Raw genomic sequence first — 26983 nt, forward strand, 5'->3', positions numbered from 1 at the left:
TAATAGTAATTAATGTTTATTATAAGTTGTTTTCTTTTTTAAAACAACTCCAGTGATAATATAGAGTATGGTCTTGATTTTGTTCTTCCTCTTTATTATAAAAATATTTTGAATGATTTCTAAATTTCCAAGGTAATTGATCTGATCCATATCTTGTCCTTTCATTGCATGGGTAGTCAAACCTTTGAACCGGTACATATTGATTTTCAAACTTCTTTAATACTTCTGTGGGGAACCAAACACCAGTTTCATAATTAAAAGTTTTTATACCACTTCCAGACAACATACCCCAAGAACCTTCTGAAAAATTATGACTACCATGGTACACCCAGCCACTGTTTGGTTTGTTTTCTTCTAAAAATATTATGATTTTTGAGTGTAATGGTATGACTTGATTATGACCACTTTCTTCAAAATAATCGTAAAGCAGGTTTTTCTTTTTGAGATAATCAGTTAAATCTTGGTATCTAATTGTTATTGACTCCAATGCTAAATTTTTATCTTTATTTGAAAGAGTTTGAATTGTATCTAGTGTTGGGAATACAATACTAACTTTTTTTTCAGTTCTTACTAAATTTGGAAATAGGTTATCCGTAAAGTTTTCAAACCAATTTTTCCTAATACTGCCAATTGCGCTGCTCTGGTATGTCAAACTGTAGACTCCATCTGGGTTGTTATTGCTGCTATTATAATTTTGGACAACTGATTTTAATTTTAAAAAGCCATTTTGTTGATTACTATTATCATTGCTTAATGAAGGTATTGTTGAAACTATATGAATATTATTATCTGTACAAATTGAAAAATCGAAATCATCTAAATAGCTTCTAATACCTCTACTATTATTATTATTATTATTATTATTATTATTATTATTATTATTATTGTTATTATTATTATTATTGTTATTATTATTATTATTGTTATTATTATTATTATTGTTGTTGTTGTTATTATTGTTATCATTCTTTATATTATTATTTGGGTTAGAAAACCCTAAGCCATCTAATAAATCCAATAACTCTCCCTTAAAACTATCTTTATTTAGCTCTTTAATTATTTTACTATCGCTATTTATTCTTTTAAAATCTGCAACAAAAACTGTTTGGCCCAATAATTCCCAATCAGACTGGGTAAGATTTGATGAGGATATAACTACTCTTAAAAAAGATTCAAACTCTATTAAAATAATTTTGGAGTGGACTATACCTGATTTTAACTTGGGATAAATTAAATTAAACTGAAATAGACTATCGTTACTATTATTATTATTATTATTATTATTATTATTATTATTATTATTATTATTATTATTGTTGTTGTTGTTGTTGTTGTTGTTATCATTATCATTGTTAATCGTGACCAACATTGAACTAGTCTCATCTTTAATGTATTCTTTTTCGAATGTGTATCTATAATCCTGTGCCACGTTATCATTATTATTTAGATTATTATTGTTGTCAATATTATTGTTATTATTACTTTCTAATAATGAAGTTTCTGTGTCCCCAGTTTTTAAATTATAATTTAAAGCCATTTGTACATTGACATTATTTTTTTTTAAAGTCTGTAAATTGAAATTGTTCCAAAACCAGTTCCAATCGCAAACAAAACTTGAAAGTATAATATTTTTGACATTATTGTTATTAATTTGATTTTGATTTATTTCAATATTGTTATTTACTTCATTTAATGATAATTCATCAAAAGAAGATAGTAAAACATTATTATCTATACTATTATTTATATTATTATCTATATCACTATCTATATTATTGATATTATTGATATTAATATTGTCCACAAATAACTCTTTGAATGATATATTTGAATTAGGGATTTGATTATTTGCATAGGTTAATTTATTATGTAAAAATAATTTAAGTGACATGATTACTTTGTTTTATTTATTTGAATTGTTATAACTATTTTATCATTGTGGATATTTTAATTATTAAAATAAAATGAATTTAATTATTTTTAATTTAATTATTTTTTATTTATTTTATTTTAAAATAATTTAAAAAAAAAAAAAAAAAAAAATTTAAATTTTTTATGAAAATTAAAAAAAAATTGTTTTTTCCATTTATTGATTCTTTTTACTAAGAAAATTTAAAATTCTTCAACACAATCTACAAATAAACAAATTATACACCAAAAAGCTGCACCTAAAATGAATTCTATTTAAAATGCAAAATAAGTAAGTGTTTTTTTTTTTTTATTTTTTTTTTTTTTTAATTATTTTCATATTAATTTATATAACTCTTTTCTTTTTATAATACCCTCTTAAATTTTATTTAAATTCTAATAATAAACAACCTATATCATAAATTATAAACTCTTTTATATCCTTATTATAATAATTAAAAAAGGATATCAATTGATAGTTTTAACAATAATAGACAACCACAACAAAATTTTAATAACCCCATACAATCCAATTTATTAAATAAGGGAAAAATCCCACCCCAACCTCAAATACCTCAGCAGAGAAAAAGTAGGAGCCTACACTGGAAACAACAATACAAATACAAATATAAATCAATATAATAATAATATTGGTAGTTCTTTTAAAACTAAAGCTATACCAACCATAACCAATCCAATCTTAAAACCTGGGCAAAATAAAAATCCTTTACAAAAACCCAGTTTACCTTCAAAAATATCACCCCAACCAATACAACCAATACAACAACAACAACAACTACAACAACCTAAACAACTACAGCTTCCACAACCTACTGATATATCGCAACAGCTTCCGCAGCAAAACTATCAATTTTCCTCACCCATAAATCAATTAGATGGTGATTCTCACCAAAACTTTTTTATTCAAACCCCATCAAAAAATACATCACCACATATTACATCACAAAATTTATTCCCATCTGCGCCACAACAACCAATGACTAATATTAAAGCAACCTTTCCACCACCCAAAACTAATAAAACCCCACCAACAAGTAAACAGCAATCTTTTAACCAATCATATCAGCAATTACCTCAACCAACGTATCAAAAACAAAACGTGGTACCATTTACAGACCAAGATAATGATTGTATGATGGATAATTTTATCTCAGATAGTGATTTTCTCGAAGCCTTTAAACCCCCACCACAACCAGCTTTATCAAATATTAAAAATCAAAGTAATAATAATAAAAACAATTTAAATATTTTAAATAGTAGTAATAATAATAACAGTAACAATAGTAATAACAGCAATATTAACAATAATAATAACAATAATAATTTAGCTGAAAAATATGAACTGCAAATAAACCAATTAAAAGCAAGTTTGGTAAATAAAGAAAAGGAGTACAAAGAACTATTAGAAAAACAAAATTTAATCGAAAGAGAAAGAGAACAGGAACGAAAAAAGGAAAAAGAAAAAGAACATGAAAGAGAACTGGAAAGAGAAAGAGAAAGACACAGAGAACTAGAAAGAGATAAAGAAAGACAAAAAGAACGTGAAAAAGAAGCAGAAAGAGAGAAAGAGAAAAAGCTTGAAAAGAGAAAAGCCGAAATTGATATTCAATCTGAAAATGCCAAGAAATTAAAATCAGAGTCATTAATAAATGTCCAAAACAATATTCAAAAAGAAAAGATTATACTGGATGAAATCATGGATGATATCTCTATACTAAACCCATTTTTTAAACCAAAACCAACATTCAATAAAGAATTACATGCAATTACTAAAAAAAAAGCAATGATGAACGAGCAAAGATTACAAATATTACAGTTATTTTCTTTTAAAAATGGTTCTGTTCCAAGTATAATATATCTACTCCCCTCAAACTTTAACTCACCGTTTATACAAAGTAATCATGGTTTATTTCCAAACCCAACTCCATTACTTTTAGGCGGAAATAGTGGCGGTATCTCTGCACCACAAATAAAACCATCTGCAACCTCACAAACCCCATCATCAAAACAACAAAAATCAAAGCCCCAACCCCAAATCCAACCTCAACCTCAACCTCAACCTCAACAGCAACCTCAACAACAGCAACAGCAACAGCAACCACAAGAAAAACAAAGCCAACAACCACCGCCACTCCCACAACAAAAACTTCCAAAACCTGAAATGATTAACGATCAAAGATCCCATCCAAATGATTTAGTTTATAACAAAACCCCATTCTTAGTACCCACACCATCTAATAATACTCAAAGGGCAACGCAAACCCAAAGATCAAAATCTAATTTAGAACCAATGTTTCAATCAATAGTTTTACCACCACAATTTTGTGAAGATCTTTCACAAAACATCTCAAATGTATTATCGTTACAAAGACCATGCTGCAGTCTATTTAAATCGTTGCTCCCATTTTTAAAACTAAACTCAGTACCACCAATAGAAAAAGCATTAGATGTAATAATAACATTATTAATAAACAGTGATGAATGCTTAAATTTTTTCGTTTCAGATCTTTCAAATACAAAATTTCAGTCATCCTCTTTATCACAAATAACATCAACATTAATTTCACAGCAACCAATAAATACACAACCTAATCAAAACCCTAACCTACCATCAACTACACCTAATAAACCACACTACCTAACACTACCAAATAACCAAACTGCCAATTTGTATCCAATTCCAAACTTGGTTCAAAATCCAAGAATATTTTCACTTTCACCCATAACAAATATAATTAGCAATAATAATAATAATAATAATGATAACAATAATAAATTAAAAGAAAAGGATAATAAGGAAATAGAAATTGTAACACTATCAAATAATGTAAATATATCATCAAACTCACCACATCATGAAGATACCCAAATTATAAAATATTTAATTGAAAATTTTAATAATATTTTAAACTTAGTTGGTAATAATAAGAGTAGTAAAATTATAGATAATATATTGACATTGTTCATATTGGTTATTGATAATATTTTATCAACCCAACCACCACAACCAATTTATCAACAAAAACAGCATCAACTAAAATCTAATATATTCTCAATTGATAATCCAATTTTAGTATTACAAAAATTTGATAGTGTATTACAGCAACCAATTATTGTACAGATGTTTTCAAATAGCACAACAATCGAACAAAAAACCCTGTTTATCGAATTTATTGAAAGATTTTTAGGGCAATCCGATCTTGTAACCTTATTGATAGCAGGTGGTGGAGAAGATGTTAATGGGTTCTTTGTTAAGGCAGCTATATGTTTAGGTTTACCAATATCAAATAGTCAACAATGTTTAAAACTAATATCCTTAAAGTTAAAGATTGTCAAACTACTGGCCAAAGCAGTGATGATTTACAAGAAACTTATTGGAGCATTATTTAGAGATATAATATTCCAAGCAGGTATAATGTTAATTTCGGATATATTTAATAATGCATTGGATTTAAATCTCTTTGAAGAGAATGAACAACAAAAACAAAGTACAACCCTAATCAAAGAAACTTTAAAACTCATATATTCTTGGTTCAACAAATTTACAGAGAACATCAGCTTAAAAGGTTCCGAAAAAGAAATTGATCTCTTAAAAGCTACAACACTTCGTATTTCAAAATATAATCATATCAACTCTTTAATAGAATCAATTTTGCTCTGTGAAAATTTAGTAGAATTTATTGACTCTTGCGAAACTCAAATAAATCAACAAACAAATACCTCAACGGATCAAAGTACAAACGAATCTGATAACAGTTCGCCCGAATCAAATAATTTTAGAAAAAAATAAATTATAAAAAAAAAAGAAATGATTGTTAATTTTATTTTGTAATTTAAATTAAATAAAAGATTTATATTTTAGTTGTATATATTTATCAATGTAGAGATAATTTAATGATTTTTTTAAATATCTTTTTTCTTTATAATTGAATCCCTATCTTTTTTTTTTTTTATTTTTTTTTATTTTTTTTTATTTTTTTATCCTGGTCGGAAAAGATTTTTTTTTTTTTTTTAAAAAAGTGTGTTAAATCCATTATTTTAAATCTTATGGTGAACCATAAATAACGGAAAATATTGACATACTTGTACAAAATTTTTTTTCTTTACTTTTTTTTTTTTTTTTTTTTTTTTTTATTACAATCCCTATCGGGTAAAAAAAAAAATATCATTGAGCCCAAAATTGAAAAAAAAAAAAAAAATTTAAAAAAAATAAAATAAAATTTCAAATAAAAAAAAAAAAAAAAAAATTTTAAAAAAATCCCTTTTTTTATCGCCAATACTTTATTTTTTTTTATATATTTATAACATTATAACAAATTAATTTGTATATTACAATATTATTTTTGTAATAAATAGTAATATATAAATAAAATGAGATTTTTATCAATTTTATTATTAGCTTTTGCTATTGCTGTTGCAAGAAGTCAAGATGCTTCAGGTGATTTCGTAAGTTACATTATATACTGTGGAATAAAGAAATGGGAATAGATAAAAAATAAAGAAAAGAAAAGAAAGGAAAAGAATATATTTTAGAAATAAAAAATAAAATAAAATAAAAAATAAAATAAAAAAATAATTCACACCAACAAGATAAGATTACCGAAACATAGAGCAATTTTTATTTTTTATTTTTATTTTTATTTTTCGAAAATAAAAAAACTGCACTATTTTTAAAGATAATTTTAAAACAATAATATAATAATAATAATAATAATAATAATAATAATAATAATAATAATAATAATAATAATAATAATAATAATAATAATAAAATGCCCAAAGAAATAATAATAATAAATATATTAATTATTTATATAAATTTATAGCAAAATCAAACTTATAACTCACCATTCCAACCAGTTTCAATTAGTGGTAAAGCTTCTATAACTACATACTTCAGTCCAGATACCAGTATTCAAACCGAAACCAATATGATTATTAATGCTAAACAAACAATTGATATCGGTATTCCAGGTATGGATTCATGGGTCGGTTGTAGTGATTCTTACAATGGTGTTTATGGTTGCTCAGTCAGCAAACAAAGAAGCCAAGAAGTAATTATAAAACTAATTTATAAAATATCATTTATTAAAATAAACTAATTTTTTTTATTTTTTTATAATTATCTATAGACCTTCCCAATTTTCCAAGCTTTATTAAATGCAATTCACAGAGGTGTTGAAGTCAGAATTTTAACAAATAATTATTATACACCAAACTCAACATGTACCAGTGGCCAAATCGATCCAATTAGCTTTTTAGCATTAGCAGGTGCCAAAGTTAGATATTTCACCACCCTTACATTCCTTCACAGTAAATATTGCAATGTTGATGGCACTTCATCATCTATTTCATCAATTAACTACAGTCAAACTTCATTCATGAAGAACAGAGAGGCTGGTGTCATTGTTACCGGTAATACCCAATTAACTGACTTCACCAATACCGTTTTCGAATACGATTGGAATTTAGGTATCGATTGGCCAACTATTACATACAGTTCAAGTGATATGAAAATCATTAACGATAAAACACAAATCTCTGTTCAAATTCCATCACCACCATCATTCTCTGGTTCATATGTTACCACTGTTAATACCGTTAGTGATAAAATGAAAGTTACTGTTTTCACTTCACCAGATAATGCTTGGGATCAAGTTTCAGCCGATATCAAAGCTTCAAGTTCATTAAAAGTTTACATTTACCAAATCACCAACTCTGACTGGTGTGATTTAATTGGTAACTATACTGGTGACTTATCAATCCTTGTATCAAATGAAATCTATGACTATGCCGATTGGCAATCAGCCTCCGAATGTTATAAACATCTCTCCAAGAGTGGTATTACCATTAGAAAGACTGCTAAAAACATGTACACCTATTCACATCAAAAGTACTGGATTCTCGACGACGAAGTCGTATACCTTTCAACTGGTAACTGGGGTAACACTGATTTCCCAGATGGCAGCCAAACTTTCCCATCATACAATGAAAGCCCATCAGAATGGAGAAAAACAAATAGAGACTTTAACATTAAAATGGAAGATCCAAAATTAGCTACCATTTACTTAGATTTATTCAAAGCTGATTATCAAAGAGGTTACGACTATTACAATTAACTTTTTTCAAAAATAAAATAAAAATATATATATAATATATTATTTATTTAATAATGATAATAACAATATAAAAATAACAAAAGTAATAATAGTTAAATATAAATAAATAAAAAAAATAAAAAATATATAAAAAAAAAAGATAATTTTTTTTAGAAAGTTTTTTTTATAAAAATGCAAAAAAAAAAGTAGTATTTATTTTTTATTTTAATATTTTAATTTTTTATTAAAATTAATCCATTGAAACTGATATGTCCATTGATTGATCATTACATTCAACATTACTATCATCCAGTTGTTGCTGCTGTTGTTGATGTAGTTTATTATATTGCTGATCAAAACTATCATCATTACTGCCAAAGTTTAATCTATTTCTTTGAATGGAGTTTGGTTGTCTTTTTGTTGGTTGATGGTGATTTTCTAAATATTCAAAATCATAGCTGTTATTGTTGTTTAGACTATTATCATTATAAATCATTGAGTTTGGAGTTTTAAAAATTTGATTGAATTTCCTTGAGGATAATGGGGTTTGTGATAATCTAAAGCTATTATTGTTATTATTGTTATTATTGTTTTTATTAATACTGTTATTTAAACTTTGGTCCATTGATGAGGTATCCATATCATTATCATCCATTTCAACAGAGTTGTTAATTGATGAGTGATGGCTTGTTGATTGGTTATTACTATTGATATCTGAAAGTTCTTCGCTAACATCAAAATTAATTTTACCATGGCTGCTTAAACCAAGAGAACTATTATTGAGGGATATTCTTTCTTGTTTTGTTGGTTGTAGTTGTTTTTTTCTTTCTTCAATTTGTTTATAATATTTATCAAAGCTGTCATCTGATATATCAGTGTTGTTTGAGTTGTTGACGTAGTTATTGAGGTTGTTGTTTGCGTTATGGTTATCATGGTTGTTATCTATGTTATTGTTATTATTATTGAAATTAAACTGAAGTTGATTATTTTCAATACTACTATTATTACTAATATTACAAGAGTTGTTTATAAAAGAGGATGATTCATCCATATCCTGGTATTCTATTCCGCTGTCATTCTCCTCATAATCACCATCATTATAAAGTTTTTGTTGATTTAGTTGATCTTTTTCAAATAGAATATGCTGTTGGATTCTAAACTGCTCTTCTCTTTCTTCTTTTGTAAAGTGAATTGATTTTTCATCAATGCTACTGCTTTCGTTAATAATATCCATATTGCCACTAGAGAATAAATTTCTTTTAATATCTTCATCATACTGGCTTATGCTATGGTTTGGTGATATTAAGTGATTGTCAAAGTCATCGTAGTCATCATAGTCACCATTATTTAAATTATAATCGTCGAAGTCATCCTCATTGCCCTCATCGTCGTCATCGTCATCGTCATCGCCAAGAAAACTTCTTTGATTATTTGAATTATTTGGTAGAATTCTATTATTTAGGTTATTACTATTATTGTTATTGTTAATGTTATTATTTGGAACTGGTGAGGGTTGTATATAAAAGTCATTGTTATCGGTCATATTAACACTGGTATTTCCACTTTGATTATTATTGAACGGTCTTTTTCTTTGAAACACTTCATTTTTTTTATTTGCAATATTGTTATTAATTCCGGACGAACTTTTAAGATTTGCTTTCGAATTATTTGAATTTTTATTTGACGCTATATATTCGTTAGGATCATAAATTCCAATGTATTTCTTTTTGGGATCAAATGACATTAAATGCATTGATATTTGATTTGACTTTTCTTCTTGACTCTTTATCCATAGCTCATCTTCTTCTATAGATAGCTGATTTTGAATTTTCGAATAACTTTTATCATTTAAATTATTATTATTGTTATGATTATGATTTTGGTTTTGATTTTGATTTTGGCTGTTTTGATTATTTTGATTATTATTATTTGATTTTATTGGTATATGAACATATAGAGAGCCATCTAGTTTTGAAACTGATGATAGCTTGCCATTAGATAGGGGTGGAAATAGAATCATTTTCTTTTAATTTATTTAATTAAAAATAAATTATTTTAATGATGTATTTTTAAAATATAATAAAAATATATTTATAAAGAAATTTTGAAAAGAAAAAAAAAAAAGTTTGGTTGTATGTATAATTAAAAATAGTGGATAATATATACAATTAAAATAGCCGCCTTTGTTCAAAAAAAAAAAAAAAAAAAATAATTTAATTTTTTAAAAATTTAAAAAAAAAAAAAATTAATCTGAAATTAATCAAATATTATAACTAAATAAAAATTTGATTTATAAAGTTGAGACTAAGTAGAAGCATTATTTATTTATATAAATTGATATAAGAATATGAATATTTTTGTTATTTATAGAAATATTTATTTATCTTACCTTTTTTTTTTGTTTTTTATAATTTTTTTTTTTTAAAAATTTTTTTTTTAATTTTTTTAATTTTTTTTAAATTTTCATTTCATTTTCTTAATTTTTTTTTTATAAATCATAAATATAAATATAAAAAATGAGTGATTCAGAAGATACACCAACCAAGGTTAGTCGTCCAGCAGTTATTGTTGATTATTGTAAAGGTGTGTAGAAAATTTATAATAGTAATAGTTGAAATAAAATAATCAAAATAAAAATTTATAATATTGATAATAATAAAAACGAATAAATATTAATATTGAATAATCAAATGTTTTATAGTTTGTTCATTACCAACAGAATATTGTGAATATGGACCATCAGCAAAAGAATGTTTAAAAGTAAATGGACCACATAAAAATAATAATAAAAATACACCAGCAAGTGGTGATGCAGCTCCAGCAGATTCATCAACTTCAACTACCACCACTACCAGTACTACTACAGAAGAGTCAGATTCAAATACAGAAAAATTAAAAGATTTAAAGATTGTTGATGATTCAAAAGAAATTAGTCATGTTGGTGCTGGTGAAGAAAATGATAAAGAAAAAGAAGACAAAGCAGCTTCAAGTAAAAAGAAAAAAGAAGTTAAAAAAACTATTATTATTGAAGTTAACCAAAGAAATAAAAGAAAGCATATTACAAATATTACAGGTTTAGAATTATATGGTATTAAATTAGCCGATTCCCAAAAATTAATGGCAAAGAAGTTTAGTTGTGGTTGTTCAGTCATTAAAGATACTATTACTATTCAAGGTGACTTTAAAGAAGAATTAGTCGATTTCATTGAAGAGAAATATCCAGATATTCCACTTTCTGATATTTATTTCCTTGAAGAAGGTAAAAAAGTTAAAGCCAGATAAATAAATAAATAAAATTATAAATAAAAAAAAATATAAAAAAAAAAAAAACATAAATTATAGTCTTTCAAAATTTTCTCTATTTTAAATACAGGTTTATTATAACTTTTAATAATTTTTAATTTTTAGTTACTGTTAATGTAATGGTTGATTGATTTTGGGTAGCTGATGATGGTGTAATTAAAATATAATTGGTCTTGGATTGATCAAGAGTGGCAGTGCCTTGAGTAATTTTAGCAGTATAGCCATTTGGATATTGAAGCTGTTCGTTTAAATAAACTATTGTTGGTTGGGTAATGGTTGTATCTATAGTATAGGTTAGTGTGAATGTGGCATCGGTAGTATCATATTTCATTGCTTGGGGTACACCAGCAATAGCTTGTGCATAGGTTCTACTAAGTGCAGTGATCTTTGGAATATCTAATTCGCCATTTGGTAAATAAAGTGATTCGGTTGAGCCTGCTGTGGTAATATCGTTATAGTATTTTAGTTGCCAATAGGTCCAGCTTTGTAAATATTTGTCTGCGTGTCCTGTTAAATAGTTTAACATGTCAATTGAATTGGTTTCATTTGAAACTGCACCAAACTCGGTCATAAAGCCACCACCACCAGTTCTTTTAAGATCATCCATGGCACCTTCAAAGAATAGATCTTCTTCTCCATCACAAACTGAAGTATGTCTTGGATTACCTTGTCTGGTGGTACCACAATATATATGGTAGCTTAAAACTTGTCTATCGTTGTATTCTACACCACCTGGAGTTCCGGCTGGGAAACGTGAATGGATAAGGTCGGTTAATGCTTTTTCATAAAAAACACAATGTTCTTGATCAATTTCTCTAATGGCTTGATTAACTGCTTGGTATAATGGTAAAAGATTCTTTTCGTCTGCATAACCTAGTTTTAAGATGTATTCTATGTTTTCATAGATATCTCCTGCCCAAGGTTCATTAATAATTTCATAGCCTAAGACTGTATCTAAATCCATAAAAGTCTTTACTAAAACTCTCCAATAGTCAATCATTTGATCTTGTAGTCCATTTGTATTGTCATAAAGCATTTGAAATAATTCTCCTACATCTTTTGAAAAATAATAAACACCAAAATCTTTCTGTATAAATAAATTTAGATTATTATTTTATTTTGTTTTATATAATAAATTTAGTATTTAATCATAATTATTATATTGTTGTTATTAAACTTACATTTAGACATTGGTTTAAATCTGGGTAACTTTGACTATTTTTTGGATAGGTTTTAGCTACAGGAAGTGGAAAGTTGTCGGTATTTGTAAAATTTACAGCCCAATCTGGAATACCTTCACCACAGAACTTTCTACTTAATAAGTCTTGATGAAAATCTATAAGGGTATAGATATTTGATTCTGCCATTTGTTCGACTAATTCCTTCATAATTGATAAATAGGTTTGATTAAATTGATCATACTCTGGTTCTACACCTGGCCACATAACACCTAATCTAACAGCGTTAAAACCCCATGATTCTAAATTATTAATATCTTCTTGATTAAATGATGTTACTGGATCAAATTCGCCTAATGATGGATGGAATGGTGGTATTTTATAAACTACATTGACCCCATGGAATAGTCTTACTCTGTTATATTCATCAATAAAAAATTGATTACTTGGATTTACTTTGATGATACAAAAGACATTGCTAATTAAACTAAATAATAATAATAATGAAATTAAATATTTAAATATTATCATTTTTTATTTTTTTTGAATATAACTTTTTGGTTGTATATATAAATTATTGATTGTGTTGTATAAAAAAAAAAAAAAAAATTTTTGAAATTTATATTTTTTAATTTTTTTTTTTAAAAATTTTATTTTTTATTTAAAAAATCTTTTTTATTTATCGGGCTGGGTCTAATATTATTTTAAAATGATTTTTTATTTCCAAAATGAGAACCAATTATTTTTTTAATACAATTTGAAAAGCTGATCTTCTTTAATATTAAAAAATGGTTTTACAAATATATAAATTTTATGAAAAGACATGTATCGATTTTAAAATTATTTGAAAAATGTAAACATATAAAGAAAAACTTTCATTCTATAAATATTTATTGGTAAAGATTTTTTAAAATAAAATTAAAAAAAAAAATTTACAAAAAAATTAAATAAATTAAAAAATTTTTTTAAAAATTTTTTTTTAATTTTTTATTGAACAAAAGGAATGAATATTTTGAAAAATATAGATAATAATGATATAGATATTAGCAATAACAATAAAGATAATAATATAAATAATATAAATATTAATAAAGAAATTGATAATTCCAAAATTTTTTTTTATATATTTAAAAACAAATATTTAAAAAATTTAATTTTTTATTTTTTAAGATTATTTAATAATTTTAAATATTATTCATTTTCAAATATAAAAGAGTTAAATCAATTTAAATATAAAAGTTATTTATTTCATATTTCATTAAAAGAAATTAATCAAGATGATACTCTTCAATATTTAGGAGATACAAGTTTATCGAATATTAGAATCATACATTTAATTACAAATAACATCAGCATAGTTAGAGAAATAAATCAAATCAATAGTAATATTAAAATAGAACTTATAGCAAAAGTATCAGATGAGTTTGAAGAGTTCCCAAGTAATGTTTCCAGTTTATCAAGAAAAGTATTAGCAAATTTTAAGAGGCAAGGTGATAACAGTCTTATACAAGATAGTTTCAAATTAAACAAGATTTATCCAGAGTTTTTAAAATGTTTAGAGATCCCCTTTTTCAATGGAGATGCCTTACCAAAGTATTTGAAATCTTTAAAAATAGGGATATTAAATAATTTCAATATTTTACCCAAAGAAACTTTAGAGTATTTGGAAATAGATAATATTAAAATGTCAATTACACAGGATAATGGTTTAAAACAATTTAAAGCTTTAAAACAATTAAGAATCAATATTCAAACAATGTTACTCGAAATTCACGAAAACTCATTACCAAATAATTTAGAAGTATTGGACTGCATAAAGTGGAGTGGTGGTTTAAAATCAAATACTTTACCTTCATATCTAAAGAAGTTAAGAATGAATACTGCAATATTATTGGCACCAAACTGCTACCCAAATACTTTGGTAGATCTAGAAATATCAGAAATTATTCACAGTCCTTTGTCAAGTAGCACGTTCCCAACCAATCTCATATCTTTAAGGGTAAACAAAATTCCTACTTTAGAGTCATATTGTAATTCACTACCAAGCTCTCTCAGGAAACTTGTTATTTCAGAAAAATTTTTACCACAGACATCATCAATTACTCTTCCATCTGGCATTTTAGACTTGGAGGTACCAGAATTTAACAAATACTATGGTCCAATAATTCCATCAAGTGTTCAATATTTTAGAGTAAGATCTATCGAATCAAATTCATTTTTAAAACCAAGCCTAATACCAAGCTCATGTACATATTTACAACTACCTCCACAATTTAATAACCCATTTACTCCTGGTGATATATCAGTCATCGAAAATATCAAACATTTGGTTTTTGGTTCGTCATTCGACCAACAAATAGTGGTTGGGTCTTTACCACAGTTACTTTCCATTACATTTGGTTGCAACTATAACCAGCCATTTATTAAGGACTCTATCCCAGATTCAGTAACATCTATTACCCTTGGTGCCCATTTTGAACAGGTAATAACCAAAGAATGCTTACCAAACAATTTGAAAACAATCAATTTCTCAAATAGCAATGCTGTTATTAGATCTTTACCAGATTCCATAGAAAATATTACAATTTCCAAGTCAAATGTTTTTATCTTTAGCCAAATAAGTAATTTTAAAAATTTAAATTTATTAAAAATAAATGTGTGTTAATTTTATACCACCATCCATATAATTTTAAAAATAAATCTTTAAAGATAAAGGACAATAAAGATTTTTTTACTCTATGTTTAATATAAATTATTATTTTTTAATAAATTTTAAATATGGAAACTAAACCTAATTAAGTCAGGTTTTTTTTTTTTTGTTGTTTTTATGTGTTTATGTGTTTATGTTTATATTTATTTTTATTAATATTTCAAATAATTTTTTATAGATATTAGATAATACAATAGGGGTATTATTGGGTTCAAGTATTAATAATATAAAATATTAATTTTTTTTTTTAATTAGATCTAAACCATTTTTTTTTTTCTTTTTTTTTTCTTTTTAATATTTTTTTTTTATACCTTTAACAAATTATTTATAGAAATTTATATAATATGGAAAATAAAAACTATTTAATAAATTTAAACGGAGAATTGGAAATAGAAGATAAATATAATTTAAAATTTATAAATAATAGTTTAAGAAAAATTTATAACACCCACAAGAGTAGAGATATAAAATTCAGGATATCACAATTAAAAGCATTAGAAAAACTATTAATAGAAAATAAAGAAAATTTAGTAAATGCTGTTAAATTAGATCTAGGTAAACATGAACAAGAGGCATCAATGGTGGATTATGCCCATGTAATGAGGGAATTGAAATCATCATTAAATAATATTAAATCATGGACAAAAAATAAGAAAATTAGAACTCCATTATTTTTATTCCCATGTAGTGGTGAATATGTTTATGACCCATATGGTGTAGTATTGATTATTGCCCCATGGTAATTAGTTTTTTTATAGATTTTTAAAAAAATAAAAAAATATTAATTAATTTTTTTAAAAAAAGGAACTACCCAATAAACCTTGCATTAGTTCCACTAATAGGTGCAATTACAGGTGGTAATTGTGCATTTTTAAAAACATCTAGACATTGTTTTAATACAAGTAGTTTATTGTGCTCTTTATTAAAAAAGTATTTAGATAATGAATGTTACAAATGTGATTTTGAAGGTGGTGCTGATTTTATTACAGAAATAATTAAGTATAAATGGGATAATATTTTTTTTACAGGCAGTGTAGCAGTAGGAAGAATAGTTTATGAAGCAGCAGCCAAGCATTTAACACCTGTTACTCTGGAACTAGGTGGTAAAAACCCAACTATTATTGACAGAAATATGGATCTATCTGTCATTACTAAAAGAATAATTTATTCAAAATGTTTTAATGCAGGTCAAATATGTATCTCTACTGATTATATTTTCGTTCCAAAGGAAAAACTTGAAGAGTTAATAACAGAAATTAAAATAGCTTTACATAATTTTTATGGGGATGATATAAAATCAAATAAAGATTATGGTAGAATAGTATCAGTTCACCATACAAAAAGATTACAATCTCTATTTCAATATGGAAAAGTAGTGATTGGTGGGGAATGTGATATTGAAAATAAATATATCTCACCAACTGTAATTGTTGAACCCGAATATGACTCTCCTTTAATGAATGATGAAATATTTGGGCCTGTAATTTCTATTATTACGTATGATAGTTTAGATGAGGTTTTCGAATATTTAGTGGGTCGTCCATCTCCCTTGGTACTTTATTTATTTTCAAATTCAAAAAAAACCCAAAAATTAATAATGAATAAAATTCCATCTGGTAATGTATTAATAAACGATACATGCACATTTTATGTTCACCCCAATTTATTATTTGGAGGTTTTGGCGATTCAGGTATAGGTTCATATCATGGTAAAAAAACTTTTAGGGCTTTCACTCATAAAAAGTCTGTAATGTATACGCCATCTACATCAATTCTCGATTTTATTAATATATTAAAACTCCCACCATACACAAAATTAAAACAAAAAACAGTATTAACATTATTAGAAAAAGGAATTTAAATAAATATTTATAAACCTTTATTAAAACTATTTTTTTTTTTTTAAATTATTTATTTTAATTTTTTTGTTATTATTTCTTTATTTATTTTTTTTTTAAAATGAATTTTTGTTTTTAAAATTATTATTAATTATTAATTAATTATTATTTATATAAATATTATTTTACCAATCTACAGTTTTATTTTTATTTGAATCACCATTATAAATACTAACAATTGAATCGGTTGCACCAGCACCCATTAAAATATTATATGGATGGAATGCTAAACAAGATACTGGACCAATTCTTTGACCTAAGAAACCATCATGATATCTAATTGTACAAACTTCTTCACCAGTAAAATTCATAATTTTAATTCTTTGATTTTGAGAACCAGTGGCAATTAATGGAGCATTATCGTGGACTGTAAATGAAGAAATGACATCATTATTGAGTATAGTATTTGATGAACATTCATAAGTATGTTGCCAGAATTTAATTTCCCCTGTACTACTACTAGATACAACAGTTTTACCACCAAGACTTCCTGGCATTGAAATATTGACAATATATGATTTATGTTCGGTTAAAGTAGAGACACAGCTATATTTACTTTGAACTCTTTGATCGAATAATTTAACCAAACCATCAGAGAAACCTGCAGCAAATAATGGACCTCTTTTTTCATTGGTCATACAAGTTACAACACTTTCTGTGCCAATTAATATATCTTGAATACCCAATTCTCTTTCGATATCCCAAATTCTAATTTTAGGACAATCAGGTGTTTCACCTGATACCATTACCAAACCACTGTCACCTTTCCAATCCAAAACCAGACGGCCAATTGGTTCATTACCAGTGGTTGCAAATTCTGGGAATGCTCTCCAACTTGAAACCATTTTGAGTGTTTCATTACTTTCATAACCCCTCCAAAGTCTAACTACACCATCGTCGGCTGCTGTTATAATCATTGATGATTCGTAATCGTTTACTAATCTCATTGTAGTAATTTTGGTACCTGGCATATTACAATTGTTAAAAGCGTTTATACGTTGACCTTCATCATAGTTCCAAATACTAATATTTTCAAGACCATCTGATACAATTAAAACATTTTCGAATGGATGGAATTGAAGGTGGGAAATTGGTTGACCATTGTTTTCTGCAAAAATTGACATTTGTGAAAAAGTTTTGGGTGGATTATTAATAATGGTTTGTACTGATTCTTTAGATTCTTGAATAATACCTTCGTTTCTTATACGCTTCCATTTCTTCTCTACAGATTCAAATGATTCGGAGTCTTCACCAATTGATTGCATCATTGGTTTAGAGAAATAATTACAGCTCCATTCATAGTAATCTGAATAAAGTTCATCTTCTTCAAATGGCATCATATCGGATATTAAAAAGTCATTTGGTAAAGATTGATTACCTGGAGTGGATGAGGACATTCTTGATCTACTATTACCACCCAATGAACCACTTAATGAGATTGATGAAAAAGTATTTGATAAATTACCAACACCGCCAATATTAGCTGATGAATTTAAATTTGAATTATTACTATAAAAACCATTACTACTATTACTATTATTTAAATTATTAACCATATTACCACTATTGTTGACTTGGCTGTTTGATGAAGTTAAAATTGGTGATCTTTGAGCACCGAGTTTTGTTTTAGCTGGTGATCTTGGGTCTCTATTTGTAATACGAGAAATATTTACAATTGTATTTCTAATTGAGCTGGTGCTGCTATTTAAACCACCACCGCCACCACCATTACTATTATTTAAAGAGTTTACATTAAAGTTGCCACCATTACTATTATTTAACCCAACGCCACCAATACCACCACTGCTATTATTAAGATAATATTGATTTACGTTTCCATTGAAATTTGTACGATTGATTAAATTATGTGAAACGAGTTCTTCTAATGCAAATTTAGATGAAATTCTCTTTACGATCGATTGGGCACGATTAGCAACTTGATCAAATGGGTCTGTACAAAGATTTAATATAATCTTCCAAATGCAACCATAAACACTTGATTGTGGACCATTACTATAGAGATCACTATTTGAAAGATCGGTATCTGGACCTTTTGATATTGGTCTTTTCTTTGATTTTCTTAATTCTTCTAAACGTTTGGCTTCAAAAATAGCTCTTTGTCTTTCTTCATGTGCAATTTCTTGTGCTACTGAAATAAAATTACCTTCATATGATGAAACGATTCTAGAGAGAGCAATTACCAACTCTTTCCTAACCATTGGGGAACAATCAGCAGTAATAACAGCAAGAGTAAGTGCAAGATTTAACTCGATATTAGTTCTTTGTTCGCTTCCTTCTGCTCCACCTATTAACTCACCCAATGCAACAACAGCACTTGCTCTAACCTCTGGGCAAACATCAGTTAAAAGAAGACAAAGCTTCTCATGTGCACATTCTTTAATTGCTGCCCATTTGGCCTCTTCGAAATTTTCCCACATTTTGGCCATACAAAGAATCATCCAACGACGAACCATAGGATCTGGGTCACTAAGTTGTGATAAACAAATTGGTAAAAGATTTCCAATAAGACATGCATTTTGACCAGGTCTACAATTATTGCAAATGGTTGAAAGTACAAATGCAGACATTGTTCTTTGATCGGCTGGGATTGATGGTGAACTTAATACACTAATAAAATAAGCATGACCATTTTCTTTAACCAAATCTAATTGACATGATTTATCGAGTGCCAATATTTTAGCCCAAATGAAAACGAGGATGTGACGAAGATCGCCAGCTGGTGATTGAAGTAATTTTAATACATATGGGAAGATTCCAACACACAAAGCCAAATTTACAGCCCATGGACCAAGGTCAAGGAATTTACCTAAGAGTACCAAAGCTCTTAAACGATGAGCTTGGCTAAGTAAAACCTGTAATACAATTGGTAATTGAGCAGGTGGTTCTTTTTGTTCTGATCCAAATTCTAACCAAACTTCAAAAGCAGTTAATTGTTCACTAAAGAATGGACTTGATTTAAATTCAGCATTTGGATCTGCTAAAAGTGTTGGCAATTGAGAAATTACAAGATCTGCTGCTAAATCCCAAGCTTGCCACATTGGATGTTGATATGTTGGAGGTAATCTTGGACATGAGATAGGTGTACAATTTGCAGATCTCATAATACGCTCAGCAAGCAAATAATTTCTAAAGAGAGAAGCTACCAAAAGATCTTGACGGAAAAGTTTTTGGAACAAATGTCTTGGGAGCACATTCCATGCAATGGTATCGGTAACTGCAGTAAAAATCCAATTTAACTCACCCAAGGGTGTACGTCTACTACTAAGATTGCCTGGAATACGGTCTAACATATCTGGAGTAATACCAGTAAGAATTGAGTGGCTGCAAAACCATCTTAATGCGATTCGAATAGGAGTAGTTAAGCATGCTGTAAACATATCGGCTGGAAAATCTGGATTCATTGGTAAAATTTCATTTGCGCTACATGCTGCTAAAAGAATACAATCACGCTGATGAGATTGAGCTGATTGAGCATTATTTGCACTGTTGCTGCTCATATTTGGGCTATTTGTATTACTATTATTACTTGAATTATTATTAGAGTTTACATTTTGAGGTGTATTTGAACCACCCTGCTGTTGTGATTGGGATTGTGGTTGTTGACTATTATTATTAAAACGCTCCAATTCTTTATCACGCTGTTCTGCAAATTGATTGAACCAATTTATAATTAAACCTGCAGCTGAACAATCAAATACATAAATACTTGGGGTACCCATCCATGTTTGAAGTTCATAAATAGACAATGGGATATACTGTGTAAAATTTCTATTAAATACCCAGATTTCACCGTTGGTAGTTGGCTTTGGTACACCGTGACCATTATAGTGAAACAATACTCTTTCTTCTTTTGCATTTCTTCTTAATGAAAGACAAAGTTTTTTAACTTCCTCTACTGTTGGATCTAAACATTGTTTGTATCTTGCTTTTGATTGCCATTTTTCGTACTGGGCTTGTAATGTTTTACCAATTAAATCTAATGATTTTTGTGGTGGTTGTGATGCAGGATCTATCCAACATTCCATTCTTGCACATGGATATGTTTTAATAACATCTGGTGGATCTACGCCAATATTTAAACATAATACCAATGCAACTGAAACTGTTTTCATCTATAAAAAAAAAGATTAGTATTATTTTAATAACTTATAATAATTGTGAAAAATATTTATAAATCTATTTACCCTTTCTCTCATTCTCCATTTAGCAATTTTGGTCTTTTGTAAATCCGGTGTTGCATTATCTCTATGTCTTTCTTCTGTAAAGAATGCTTTAGATTTATTGTTAAATTTTTCTTTCTTTTTATTTTGATGTCTTTCGTTATTTTTATTGCCATCATTATTGTTGCTGCTGTTATTGTTATTGTTGTTCCCATTATTGTTGTTACTATTGTTATTATTATTATTATTATTATTATTACTATTCATACTATTTGAGGAAACTCCATTTACATTATTACTATTTATACTATTTTGAAGACTATTTGAATTGGCTAAATTCGTATTACTAAAATTATATTTATCCATTATTTTTTATATATATTAAATATTATTTTACTACAAATCTATAATTTTTTTTATTTTTATTATTATGAATACAAATGGAAGATTAAAAAAAAACAAAAATAAAATGAAAATAAAAAAAACTATATATATTATTAAAAAAAACTAAAATAAATAAATTTTTAACTATTAAATTTTGCAGATATTAATAAATAAATTTTTATTAGAATTATATTTATTTATATTTATTATATAAATAACTATAAAATTATAATTGTTATTATTTTAACACATACATTTACACACATAGACACACCCACATAAATATTTTTTTATATTATTTTTAATTTATTAAAATTTATTTAAAAAAAAAAAATATAAAATATAAAAAAGACTGCTTGAACTATACATAAAAAATGATGTTTATTTGAAAAAAGTTATAAAGATTATTAATATACTATATTGTTTTATGCTTTATTATTGTTTTATTATTGTTTTATTATTGTTTTATTGTTTAATTATTGTTTTTTATATTATTATTATTTATATATACAATGAATTTATTAAATAATACTATAATATTATTTCATATCTATGTGTGATGTTTTTTCGTGTATGTGGATTTTTAAAAAAAAAAAAATAATAAAAAAAAAATTATATAAAAATTAAAAAAAAATTTTTAAAAATTTTTTTTTTTTTTTTTTTTATTTTTTATTTTTTTAATAAATATTTTATTTTTATGGATGTTTTAATTCTAAATTTAATTTTCATTTTTAGATCTGGGATAACTTTTTATTTATATATTATAACTTTATATTTTTGTAAATATATTAAAAAAAGGCAATATTCAAATTTTATTTTAATTTTAAATAAAATAGTCATATAATTTCCAATAAATTTACCTCCTTTTTTTTTTAAAAAAATTTTATTTTCCCAAATTTTTTTTTTTTATATTTTTATTTTTATTTTTCATTTTTAGTTGTAATCAATATGAAAAATAAATGGGTAGTAATAAAAAATGTTCTGTATGTTTAGGAAAAGGAAATGAAGAAGAATTATTAGATTGTCATAAATGCGGGGAAGCTTATCATAAAAATCTTTGTGGTAGTCAACTTTCAAGATCCCCAAATTATTGTAGAAAATGTTTAGTTAAAAATGAAAATGTAAGTATTAGATTATAAATTTAATTCAATATTTAATGTAGAATATACTAATTTTTTTATTTTATAATCAATTTAAAAGATGTCAGAAAGTCGTAAATTAAAAGAATTATTAAAGAACCCAGCTTTATTTTTAGGAGCAAGAGAAAAAAGAACAACAGGTGTAATTGATTCCATTAAACAGCAACATAATTTTAAGGATGAAAGTGACAACACAAAACTGGGTCAAAAGAGAAAAAAAGATACTGACACCGATTACAATAACGATGACGATGACGATGACAATGACTATGATGATAATCAAAACAACAGTGAAAGCGAAAGTGAAAACGAATATCAAGCCTCCATTTCAAAACATGGTTCTAAAATGTTAAATGTAAGTATACTATTTAAATCTGCTATTAGAATAATAATATCTAACTTTTTATATACACATAATTAGAAAATTAAAATTAGAGTAAATAAAAACTATGTTAAAGATGCAAAGAATTTTGGTGAAATTTGTAGGGACAGTATTGACCCGAAATCAGCAAAACAATGGTTCAAAATTACAAAAGATAATGAAGGATATGTCAAAAAGTATTATCTTAATGAGAAAATCAAAGATGAATATAAAGACGGTGATATTAATTCGGATGATAGTTTTGATTTTTCATCCGATGATGAAATGGCAAAGAGAACGGGTAAAACAGGTTTCCACTATAGGGAAAAGGCATTCAAAACATCTTTAAAATGCATATCAGATCTGGATTCATCAATCGAACATATGTTCAAAGTAGTCAGTGTCAGAACCTTAGATAATATTAGCGATTTCTTTACAAATACATACCCAAAAAAAAAATATTCTGATATAAAAAATATTGTTATGGAAAGAGGTGGCCAAACCATTCAAGATAGCATTCATCAATTACCAGCCGCTATTTTATATGCTTCATCATCAAGCCCTGAAGTCGAACAGTTGTTTAACTCAATACCAGACAATGTAATGCTAAGACTATCACTTAGACAACCAACCGAATATGGCAACTTTCAAAAAATGGATATGTTTATTCCACCCAGAGTAACTTTGAATCCAGACCATTGCAAAACCTTTAGATCAACAATTACCAACATTTGTCAAAAGCTAACCTCAAATTATAATACCTCAAAATATCCAAACCTACACTTTGAAGATTTATCGAGATGGTACCATGACAATTTCACAATTCCACTCTTAAACGAAACTGTAAATAATTTTAAAAACAAACATGTTCATACATGGAAAGAAAACGTCAAAGAATTATATAATATCACATTAGCAAAAACCCCAGTTATCATAACAATTGAATTTTTCGAGTCTTGGAATACCGACATTTTATCGGATTTAATTTCACTCCTATCATCATATCGTCATAAAATTCCATTTATTCTGTCGTTTTTAGTATCAACCAATTCGGATGCAATCTTAAGAGTATTACCATATCAAACCGTTCAACTTTTAGAACTAAACTCATTCCATCTTAGATCTCAAAATCAAATTTTTGAAAATTTGATTAAAATTTTATTTTTAAAAGAGCAACTATTTATTATTGGGCCAAAAACATACTCAATTCTATATAATAATTTTAAAAATAAACACATGTCAGTATCTCAAACTTTAAAGGAATTAAGAGTAAGTTATTAAATATTAAATCTAATATTTCTAATCATATTACCATAGACTACAACTTACTAATAATTTTTTCTCTAACATAGAGAGCAATCAGTGATCATTATTTAAGTTCAAATTTAAGCTTTTTATGTGACAATTTGACATATCTAGATTTAAATGAACTTGGCGATTTAGAAGCACCAACTGAAATTAAATCTCAACATAATAAAAATGCCAAAAGAAATAATGATGATTTAATGGCTAAAGTTAAAACTCCATATAATAACGATAATAATAATAATAATAATAATAATAATAATAATAACAATAATAATATGAATATGAATATGAACAATAATAATAATAATAATAATAACAATAGTAATAGTAATAGTAATAATAATAATAATAACAGTAGTGAAAATGTTAACAATGTAAATAATAGTTCAGAAAATAACAATAAAATAAAAGAAAAAAAAGTTAATGATAAAGATTATTCAGAAACATCAGACGAAGAATTAATTCGACAAAAAGCAGTTATAAGAGGTGAAGCTATTGATGATACGTATAATCAAAAAGAATTGAAAAGTCCTGATTTAGATTTTGGCAGCAAAAACAGAAGCAAAAGTTCATCCGAAAGCGATGAATCTGATACCGAGGAGAGTGAAAGCGATGAAAAGAATATAGGAATAAAAATCGATCAACCAACCAAGTCCTCAAAAATGGAAGATAAAGCCATAAGAACTGCAATTAAAAACTTAAACTCAATACAAAAATACGGAGAAAACCCCCAAACTAAAGAATTTTATGCCAATCTATTAGTATTCAAAGCCTCAAGACCCTATATTTTGGAAATGTATCATACAATTTTATCTGATCTTACGAAACATAGCAATTCCAAAAATTCTACTGTAGAATATCCAAAACTTGTTCTTTATATCTCTCAAGAAAGTGACATCTACTTTAAAAAACTGCGCGATAGTATTTTCAATTTACCAAAGGAAATAACAACAATTTCCTCAATCATTTCATCATTGAGAATCTGTGATAAAACATTCGAAAAAATCAAAAAACACGAAATCATCTATTTAGAACACAATACATCTTACAAAGAAAAAGCATATGCAGTTACTGAGGAAAAAAAAAAAAAGGTTTCTGATTTAATTACAGAGCTTAGTAAACTATCAAAATCAGATGATATAACCGCACCCATAAACGACCAAGTAAGAGAAACATTAAACAAAACTTTACTTAGCGAGTCATTAAATAAATTTTTAAATTTGATTGAAGAAATTAAAGAGTATTTATTAACTATTTAAAAACTTTTTACAGCTTTACTTACCTATTTTTCTTTTCTTTTTTATAACAGATATTACTTTAAAGACATCTCTCTCCCACTCCACGAGCCATTTAATCTTGATCAATATATTAATGAAACATCAAAAGCATTTGATTTCAATATAACTGATCAACTAATAAGTCAACTTAAAGAATCACACGGATACCTAGGTTGTGTTCAATGTAAGAATGATCCTAGCCATTTTGAAGATATTACAATTGTGTAAGTAATATATTAATTTTTTAAATTATAATAAAATAACTAATTTTTTTTTTTTTTTCAAAATATAAACCTAGATATGAAATATTTAGTACTCAGCAAAGATTTATAAATTTACAAGATTGGTTAACTGCATTTTGCACAAAGAAGAACCCTACTAAAACCATCCCCACTAAAGAATTAAAGTAAGTCTTTTTTTGTTTTTATAATTTGAATAAAAATAATTATATTAATTTTTATATCTAAATTTTTTTTTTAAAAAAAACCTCTTTAGGGCGAGATTCCAACAAGCAGTAGACACTTTACAAATGTTTGGTTTTATAAAGAAAACTTCAAAGAGAGTCGCTCATGTTGAAAAAATTTTATTTTAATTAATTTTAATAATAAATATTCTTTTTTTATAAAATAAAATAAAATATTCTTTAATGCCCCAAATAACTAATTAATTTATTACAAATATTTTATCAATTTGTTTTTTCAAATAATAAACAAGTAATCAAAAAATTCAATCTACTCTTTTCATTCAAATAATATTTTTTATTGTTCAATAATCACCTGATTATAATTTAAAAAATGTCAAAAAAATTAGTAAAATGAATAAAAAAAAAAAAAAATAAAAAAAAAGGCTTGTTTTAATGTTTTGGTTTCCAAAATATTATTTTCATTTTTTTTTTTTTTTTTTTTTTTTTTTTCCTTAAAAAATGCCAAAAAAAGGCCCAACCCTTTTTTTTTTTTCCTTTTTTTTTTTTTTTTTTTTTTTTTTTAAAGACCAATTTTTAAAATTTTTTTTTTTTTTTTTAGGGCCTGGGCCCAACCCGAAAACCCAAATCAAATTAAGAAAAAAACATCTGTGGTGTTTTTGAGGGGATTTTTTTTTTTAAAACCATGGAGTTGCCTTATATAATTTGGCCAAGTACTGTAAAAAATATGTTTTTATTTTAAAAAAACAGAAGAGGCCCCCTTCCAAAATACAAATTTAAAGAAAACCCGCCCCCC

The 26983-nt window shown here is 26.1% G+C and overlaps 10 protein-coding genes across 10 annotated transcripts; 6 read left to right on the top strand and 4 right to left on the bottom strand.

Annotated features, from left to right (window-relative positions):
- Window positions 1–19: 19 nt before the first annotated feature.
- On the bottom strand, window positions 20–1891 carry DICPUDRAFT_148330 (uncharacterized protein; the record flags this gene model as incomplete). Its single annotated transcript, XM_003284498.1, has 2 exons — window positions 20–1179; window positions 1210–1891. 2 exons carry the CDS (start codon window positions 1889–1891, stop codon window positions 20–22), a joined length of 1842 nt encoding a protein of 613 aa, XP_003284546.1.
- Window positions 1892–2189: 298 nt separating this feature from the next.
- Window positions 2190–5719, top strand: DICPUDRAFT_148331 (uncharacterized protein; the record flags this gene model as incomplete). Its single annotated transcript, XM_003284467.1, has 2 exons — window positions 2190–2200; window positions 2455–5719. 2 exons carry the CDS (start codon window positions 2190–2192, stop codon window positions 5717–5719), a joined length of 3276 nt encoding a protein of 1091 aa, XP_003284515.1.
- A 581-nt stretch (window positions 5720–6300) lies between these two features.
- Window positions 6301–8106, top strand: DICPUDRAFT_96740 (uncharacterized protein; the record flags this gene model as incomplete). Its single annotated transcript, XM_003284468.1, has 3 exons — window positions 6301–6375; window positions 6756–6983; window positions 7062–8106. 3 exons carry the CDS (start codon window positions 6301–6303, stop codon window positions 8046–8048), a joined length of 1290 nt encoding a protein of 429 aa, XP_003284516.1. The 3' UTR covers window positions 8049–8106.
- Window positions 8107–8277: 171 nt separating this feature from the next.
- On the bottom strand, window positions 8278–10047 carry DICPUDRAFT_75505 (uncharacterized protein; the record flags this gene model as incomplete). Its single annotated transcript, XM_003284499.1, has 1 exon — window positions 8278–10047. The coding sequence occupies one exon, from the start codon at window positions 10045–10047 to the stop codon at window positions 8278–8280; it is 1770 nt and encodes a 589-aa protein (XP_003284547.1).
- Window positions 10048–10523: 476 nt separating this feature from the next.
- On the top strand, window positions 10524–11309 carry DICPUDRAFT_96741 (uncharacterized protein; the record flags this gene model as incomplete). The annotated part of the gene is made up of 2 exons (XM_003284469.1): window positions 10524–10610; window positions 10729–11309. The coding sequence occupies exons 1-2, from the start codon at window positions 10544–10546 to the stop codon at window positions 11307–11309; spliced, it is 648 nt and encodes a 215-aa protein (XP_003284517.1). The 5' UTR covers window positions 10524–10543.
- A 115-nt stretch (window positions 11310–11424) lies between these two features.
- On the bottom strand, window positions 11425–13039 carry DICPUDRAFT_148335 (uncharacterized protein; the record flags this gene model as incomplete). Its single annotated transcript, XM_003284500.1, has 2 exons — window positions 11425–12417; window positions 12512–13039. 2 exons carry the CDS (start codon window positions 13037–13039, stop codon window positions 11425–11427), a joined length of 1521 nt encoding a protein of 506 aa, XP_003284548.1.
- Window positions 13040–13511: 472 nt separating this feature from the next.
- Window positions 13512–15173, top strand: DICPUDRAFT_75508 (uncharacterized protein; the record flags this gene model as incomplete). Its single annotated transcript, XM_003284470.1, has 1 exon — window positions 13512–15173. The coding sequence occupies one exon, from the start codon at window positions 13512–13514 to the stop codon at window positions 15171–15173; it is 1662 nt and encodes a 553-aa protein (XP_003284518.1).
- Window positions 15174–15562: 389 nt separating this feature from the next.
- DICPUDRAFT_93717 (uncharacterized protein) lies at window positions 15563–17108 on the top strand (the record flags this gene model as incomplete). Its single annotated transcript, XM_003284471.1, has 2 exons — window positions 15563–15957; window positions 16023–17108. 2 exons carry the CDS (start codon window positions 15563–15565, stop codon window positions 17077–17079), a joined length of 1452 nt encoding a protein of 483 aa, XP_003284519.1. The 3' UTR covers window positions 17080–17108.
- A 133-nt stretch (window positions 17109–17241) lies between these two features.
- On the bottom strand, window positions 17242–21663 carry DICPUDRAFT_148338 (uncharacterized protein; the record flags this gene model as incomplete). The annotated part of the gene is made up of 2 exons (XM_003284501.1): window positions 17242–21249; window positions 21322–21663. The coding sequence occupies 2 exons, from the start codon at window positions 21661–21663 to the stop codon at window positions 17242–17244; spliced, it is 4350 nt and encodes a 1449-aa protein (XP_003284549.1).
- Window positions 21664–22640: 977 nt separating this feature from the next.
- DICPUDRAFT_96744 (uncharacterized protein) lies at window positions 22641–26586 on the top strand (the record flags this gene model as incomplete). Its single annotated transcript, XM_003284472.1, has 7 exons — window positions 22641–22802; window positions 22882–23175; window positions 23242–24450; window positions 24534–25729; window positions 25799–25990; window positions 26065–26172; window positions 26262–26586. 7 exons carry the CDS (start codon window positions 22641–22643, stop codon window positions 26356–26358), a joined length of 3258 nt encoding a protein of 1085 aa, XP_003284520.1. The 3' UTR covers window positions 26359–26586.
- Between the last annotated feature and the right edge of the window lie 397 nt (window positions 26587–26983).

The sequence above is a fragment of the Dictyostelium purpureum genome (assembly GCF_000190715.1).
Source record: "Dictyostelium purpureum unplaced genomic scaffold DICPUscaffold_26, whole genome shotgun sequence".
In the NCBI taxonomy this organism is placed as follows: domain Eukaryota; phylum Evosea; class Eumycetozoa; order Dictyosteliales; family Dictyosteliaceae; genus Dictyostelium; species Dictyostelium purpureum.